Source organism: Vicia villosa, linkage group LG4, assembly GCF_029867415.1.
Source record: "Vicia villosa cultivar HV-30 ecotype Madison, WI linkage group LG4, Vvil1.0, whole genome shotgun sequence".
In the NCBI taxonomy this organism is placed as follows: domain Eukaryota; kingdom Viridiplantae; phylum Streptophyta; class Magnoliopsida; order Fabales; family Fabaceae; genus Vicia; species Vicia villosa.
Window position 1 is genome coordinate 63,680,327 of NC_081183.1, and position 7,351 is coordinate 63,687,677.

The 7,351-nt window shown below is 38.7% G+C and overlaps 1 protein-coding gene across 1 annotated transcript; it reads left to right on the plus strand.

The window, feature by feature from the left end:
* The first annotated feature begins 5,163 nt into the window (after positions 1–5,163).
* On the plus strand, positions 5,164–7,049 carry LOC131597294 (uncharacterized). Its single transcript, XM_058869999.1, has 2 exons — positions 5,164–5,321; positions 5,387–7,049. The coding sequence occupies exons 1-2, from the start codon at positions 5,164–5,166 to the stop codon at positions 7,047–7,049; spliced, it is 1,821 nt and encodes a 606-aa protein (XP_058725982.1).
* Positions 7,050–7,351: the final 302 nt, after the last annotated feature.

Genomic DNA, 7,351 nt, shown 5'->3' on the forward strand with positions numbered 1-7,351 from the left:
AAAACTGGGGACTTTGAACTTAACAGGAATCTTGATATCAGGCACTAGGCACAAATCAATAGCATTTAAACCAGAGGAGCCTCGACCTTCTAAAGCCTTCAATCTTTCTTCCAAGAGATGGAATTTTCTCTCATTTTCCTCGATCGGGAACTTGAAAGCTTCAAGTTCAGAATCGTTCTCATGATGTGAATCCTCCTTGTTAGGAACTTCCACGGGCACAGGTTTTGATCCTCCATTAGCAACAGTGGTCAGAGTACCATTAACTAGCTTAGCAACACTTTGTCTTAGTTCTTCTTGCCCTTGAACAACAACATGGAGGGTCTCAAAGAGTTGGGTCATCCTTTCCCCCATAGTATCCAAGTCCTTACGAAGTTCAGTCTGATTCTGTTCAAGACGGTCCATGATTCTCCTGATTAATCCTTGTATGCTATAGATGTAGGGAAGTCAAATTTGTTGATGAAGCAGAAATCTGGATTAAAAGGGACCCCAATTAGCTTCTGATACGGAACCATGACATGCAACATGATACGAATGCAATGTTTCATTTCCAAGGGATCCTAAAGTCTTTTCGCACTTCTTGTTTTTTCCTTTTTTCTTTTGGAATCAAAGCCTTATTTTGTATATAATATCTTTTCTTTTTCTTTTTTGCTTTTCTATTTCCTTTTTCTCTCTCTTTTTTTTTTTTGGAAATAGACTTTTGGATCCCCACAAATGAGGTGGATGAAGTAATGATGTTATGCAATGCAAAAGCATGGATCAAGATCCATATAATCTTAGTAACCACTTTATAATCCTCTGAATAACTGATATAGGTCGGATGTCACGAGATCAAAGGTTCGACGCTTTTTATGAATACCAGAATATCAATAGTCACCAACAGAACATGTACCTGCACCTGCAAAGAATATGATTCCCTCCCCACTCACGGGTGAATCTAGGCCAGGGTAGGTCAAATGGCAACCAGCGTTATCAGTCCTCCTGAGGCACCACCATTGTTGCATCTACATGCCAGCGATGATACCCCATTTGGACCTCGACTGGGCGTGGGTCTCATGATCGCACTAGACAAGACCTGACATCTCATCGGCGTCATGACTATCCACTCTATCCTAGGTGTCCTATGTGTCAACTCTGGCCTGGGTATTGGGCCTTTTACCTCATAGAAACAATCCCACCCAACCTGCAAACAGAGAAAATATGTGGTCCCCACGGGTACCCATAATATAGTCCAGAATGCGGGAAAGTAAAGATATGCTAGCAGGAAAATAAACATGATATGTAAGCAGGAAATAAACATGATATGCAAGCATATATACAAATGACGCAAACATATAAATAAACAAAGAAACACCCAATAAAATAAAACAAACGAAGGCTAGGATCGACTCACTAAGAATGGACCCGCAATAGGTCTAGCAACATCCCCAGCAGAGTCGCCAGCTGTCGCACGCTCGCGAAAAATGAACAGAGTCGCCACCAATATATTTATCCCATAAGGGAAAGGAATATCAGAAAACCTAACAAAGGGTAAGAACAGGTTCTTACGACTAGAGAATCTAGGCACGGGAGTCGGTTACGTAAGGGGAAGGTGCTAGCACCCCTCACGCCCATCGTACTCGATGGTATCCACCTATGTTTGTTTCTATCTAAAGGGTGTATCTATGTCTATGTCTACATGCGAATGAATGCAAAATGTAGGGAAAAGAAAGAATTGTACTCGCACGGGCCCTACCCCGCTCCCTACGTATCCTTTTCAGGAATCAGAGTTACCGTAGCTCGGCTCACGTTTTTTCTGTTTGTTTTTGTGTTTTTTAATTGGGCGGAGTTAACGTTCGCGCTCTTGCATAAGGGATCGACCTACGATGCGTACGAGCAAAAATAACATTGCCCTTAGGAGGAAGAAAAAGAGAGATTGGTTTGTATCTTTTAGGGTAATTCCATGATGACGAAGACCTACTACAAGGCTTCGCACCACTTCCTTACTTTGTTTTAAGTCTGCACATTTATTAGGTGTTTTAAGCGTTTTTTGATTGGTGTTTTTTAAAGGGAAATTATTTGCGACTTAGATCATACAAAAAGAGTTTTGTTTTTTGAGTATTTAGAGAACACACATCAAGGCCTACACCTCAATCGTTTCTCTAAATAGCGGCTAAGAAATACACCGAGGCCTACACCTCAATCATTTCTTTTCCGCTAAGTAGAAAAGAACATACATCGGGGCCTACGCCCCAATCATTTCTTTCCTACTATGAAAAATAGTAGAGGTATGATCTTCGTCAGTATTTATTAGATTTTTTAAGGTTGAAAAAGAAAAAGAAATGAGAAAGGGAACTAGCCTATTTTCTAATCTATGTTGTGATTCTAATCTAAGTCTAATGCTAACATGGTGACTAAATTCTAAAAGGAGCATTAAAATGGTATTAACAAAATAGACCAAAAATATGGCCAAAAACAAGTAACAAAATCACACAACAATTATACAAAATATGGAAATGATACGAAAAGAAATAAAAGAAGCAATTCAAAAATTAGTACTAAAATTAGTCTAAAAATACTACCATTTTTATGGGTTTTTAATGTCAACAATCACCTAAAGATCTAACAAATTTTAAAGGTTTTATTATCTCTTTATCAAACTCAAAAATATAACAAAAGTGATTGATTTTTATGTTTTTATTATGCTGAAAATGTAGAGAAAGAAACAATGCGAAAAAATCCTATATCTAACATGAATTAATATCAGTCAGGGGGGTTTCGTGAAAATATAGTGTGCAATCTGAATTAAGGGCGCAGGGCCCATGGTTGTGGCCCAAGCAGAATGTTTTGTTTTTGTTCAGACTATTCAGATTTTTGGCTAACATATGGTGTGATGGGCTCAGTTGGGTGGTGAGATTAGCAAATCGTAGGCCCGGGGTTGAGGTCCATGAACATATTTCCAGATTTTACAATTTTAATAAAATGAAAATTATAATTAAAAATAAAAAATAAAAATAAAAACAAAAAAAAGAAAAGGGGTTAGGGTTCGTTACCTGTGACTATTGGAGTTCTGAAGATCTAATCTTCTCCCTTCCGTCTCAACACTAACGGCGTCGGAGAAGTCGTCTTCTTCGAGCGGCCGTATCCATACGTCACCGCCAACACAATTCACATAACCGACCACCTTCATCTCTTCCTTCGATATCTCAATTTTGTCTCTCAAATGATTCAATCTCTCGATTCTCTCTGCTCAGTTCCGAATCGTTGTTGTTATGATGATGGAAGTCGAGCGAAGTTGTTGAAGATTATGATGATGTTGAATACGCAGAGGTTGTTGAAGATTTCTGCGTTGTCGCGGTTGCTCGAAGAATAAGATCGATGTGTGAAGCTTGGATGATGAAGAACAAATGGCTTCTAGATTGTTGGAGAAGGTTCAATGACGGTTTTGTGAGTAGTAATTGAAGATTTCTGGATGTTGAAGATGAATTGAGAGCCTGAGGAATTCTGATTCGGTTAGAGGTTATCTTCCAACTCTGTTACAATTTTCCTTCTTCGATCCCATTATCATTTTCTTCCTTTTCAATTTCTGTTCTGAGAATCCTCTTTTTTCTCTGATATGCCGTGAATGATTGATGAAGGTATAGCGAAGAAGATGATGAATCGTGACGAAAGAATGTGAGGATTGGTCTCAATTCCAAGAAGAAGATTGAAGATGATTAAAGAGTGAATTGAAGATGATGAAGAGAAATATGGAGATGATGATATTGGATTGGTGGAGGAAGATGGAAGAAGGGGTGAGATGAATGAAGAGAAAGATAAAGATTATGGAGTTTCAAGAGAGAATTCTTGGAGATTGGAGGTTGAGGGTTGAAGTTGATGAATGATTGAAGGTAGTGAAGAGATTGAAGATGAATTGAAGAATGTGGAGAGAGAGATTGATGGTGGTGTAGATGATGTTATTGTCATACCCCAATTTTTGACCTAAGATACCACCTCATATCATCTGCATATGCATCATTTGCATCTCTAACAAATTGCAAAGCTTGTGTTTGCTACTTGTGCTCAGCAGGGTTTAATCAAGAAATCACTCATCAGTACATGCAACAACCAGCTATAGTTTTGTTCTCCCTTCATCTCAAATGGACCATCTTCATCAACAATCAACATTTGGTCCTCAAAGATTCATTTCAACAAGCTCAAAAGCTCAGAATCAACCAGATTAGGGTTTTGACTGAAGATAGCATATTCCTGACTTTTGCTCAGGATTTGACCTAATGACTTGGGACATGACCTCAAGACCCCAAGTACATCATTTTGACCTAATCTATTGACTCAAGACATCTCCTACACAAGGATTGATCAACAGTGGAATTTCAAATCATCAGATTAGGGTTTTGAGATATCAGGGACTAAAATCAGGGATCACATTTGGGAAACCCTAAAAAGCTCCAGGGCATCACTTAAAGGTTTCAATCATCTTCAAATAATCCCTATGACAATATCCAATGGAAATTTTATCTCAATTCAAGATCCACAGGCATCAATCTCATCAAGTCGACAATTAGGGTTTTTGACCTAATTCACCTGAACATGGTGCCACAACTCAAGCTATGGTTAAATATCCTCCAATAACTCAATGTGATCCATTCATACCATTCATTTGGTGAGGATAGCTTGGTTCATTTGAAATCTCCAGAAACGCGATTCGTTTGAAAAAGTCAACTGTACAAGATCACCATTGACTTTTTGGGAATTTTGGTCAACCATGACTTTTGAAGTTTTAAATCATCAATATATGATATATGAAGTCATTTGATCAAAGAAAATCAAGAAAATCAATCAAGAATCAAAAATAATTCAAATTTTTTGAACTATTTTTTGAACAAGAAAAATAATTCAAATTTTATGATTGGTCAAAATTTAAATTTCCCCCTCATGGTACAATATTTTCCCCTATACTTCCCAACTCACTATCATACTCACCTGTTTGGTCTCTTGCACTACTCTCATCTCACATCCTACCACAAAAACAACAAGATCTCTCTATCGCCTCCAAAGTCTCCTTCAATGTCTCAACAGTCAAACCCTCAATCTCCCTAAAAAATGTCTGCTTCCTCTGCTCATACTCAAGACGCTACGAATATCCCTATTAACCCTAATGAGGTTCTATAGGTCACTCCCTTGCAGATGGTGACTCCATACGATCTTGTGGCAAAAAGGCCCAGAACATCGCATGCACGAAGAACCCAAGAAATAGCAAGGAGACCTAAAGAGCACAACTCTGTTCAGACTTCTCAATCATCTATTCCTACACCTAGGGAAGAACTAACCAAAGAAGGCTCTAGGTATGATCACAACGCCATTGTTAAAATTGTTACCCATATCTTAATGAGAATAATGCTACATCCAGGAATCTTGTTCCTCTAAAATATGTACTTCCTGAGTCAAATGTCATTGCGCATGTTAGTGACAATGCTGGCACCTATGTCCCAGCAAATAATGATATGAATGTGCATGTGAATGACAATAAAAGAAATGATGGAGTAAAAGTCACTATTGGTCAGGATGATGTTAGTGTAAATAATGATCACATTGAAATTCCCGGTGGTGTTGTGCACAATGAAGAGGCACCCAGCAATGTTTCTGCTGATAAGTGTGTAAACCATACTAAAGATGGTCAAACTGAAGAAAAAGAACCAGAGAAGACTCAAGCTGACAAAGTAATCAACCTTGATGATCTCTCTGATGATGACCTAGTTGCTTCTATCAATCCAAGCATAGCCAGAAGGCTAATGAGGAGGAAAGGAAAGCAAGCTGTAGATGAGGACTCTCAAAAGAAAAGGGCAGTGGCTAAGCCCACTTCTGTTGGACCCAAAAAACCATGGAGCAAAGTGGTGCCTAAGAAGAGAAAGACCAGAAGCATTGCTGAGAATGAGTTAGATTCTGATGTTGCTGTGGATGTCAATGACATTCATCCCAAGAAGAAGGTATCTACTAGCAAGCTTGCTGCTAGTGTCCCTGAAGTACCTACTGATAATATTTCCTTTCACTATCCCTCCAGTATACTCAGATGGAAATTTGTCTATCAGAAAAGACTAGCCTTAGAAAGAGAACTTGCTCAGAATGCTCTTGAGTATAAAGAGATTATGAATGTTATTCATGTGGCTGGAATGATGAAAACTGTGACTCAATTCTCTAAGTGTTATGAAGTCCTTGTGAAGGAGTTCATTGTGAACCTACATGAAGACTGTGGCAATAAGAAGACTAAGGAGTATTTGAAAGTGTTTGTCAGGGGAAAATGTGTTAATTTCTCTCCCACTATGATCAACAAATTTCTAGAAAGGTCAAATGAAGCTCAACCAGAGCTGGAAGTGTCTGATAATCAAATGTGCAAAGAAATTACTACTGGACAAGTGAAGACATGTCCTGTCAAAGGGAATCTGACTGCGAGCAAACTAAGTGTGAAGTATGCTATACTTCACAGGATTGGAGCTGCCAACTGGGTGCCAACTCAACACAAGTCTACAATTTCTGCTATCCTAGGTAAATTCATCTTTCCTATTGGTACTAAGACCAAATTTGATTATGGAACGTATATTTTTGAGCAAACTTTAAAGCATGCTGGTAGCTATAGTGTCAAAGGCCCCATTGCCTTCCCCTCCCTTATTTGTGGAATCATCTTAAATCAATTTCCTAATATTCTGAATGACAAAGATTCGGTGTGCAAAAGAGCAAGTCCTTTACTCTTTCATCATAAGCTTTTGCAAGGAACACATTTTCCTGATGTAGTCACAACATCAGCTGGACCATCCAAAGATAGCACAACTACGAGTAAAGCTGCCATGATTGCAATGCTTAGAGAGACATGTAAGGAGCTGGAGTCCAGAAAATTGGCTCTTGAAAAATTGATCAGCTCCCTTGAAACAGATGAAGGGGCTAAGTCTGCAGATACTATTGTGGAGGAACAAGGTAAAGATGATGGTGGATCAAACAGTGAGTTTGAGAGAGAAGCCAGTCCAGATGATGGCACTGATGATAGTCTTGGACTCAATAGCTCTGAGTCTGAAGACTGAAGCAGATGTGTATGGTGATCTGTCTTAGTGTGGTGTTTTTTTTTTGTAAGAATGCTTTGGCAACATTTCTGGTAAAAAGGGCTGTAGCGGTGAAATTGGTGAGACTAAAGCCATGGAAAGACTTAGCTATTTTGTTTTAAAAAGAGTCGCCACCGCGCTTTATTGTTTCCAAAAGGAATGGGAGAAAGAGCGAATAAAATCCATAGAAGTTTTTAAAATCAAAACTAATAAACTTATCAGAGATTTGGTTAAGGGGGTTTGTTATACAAGGGGAAGGTTTTAAGCACCCCTCATATCCATGG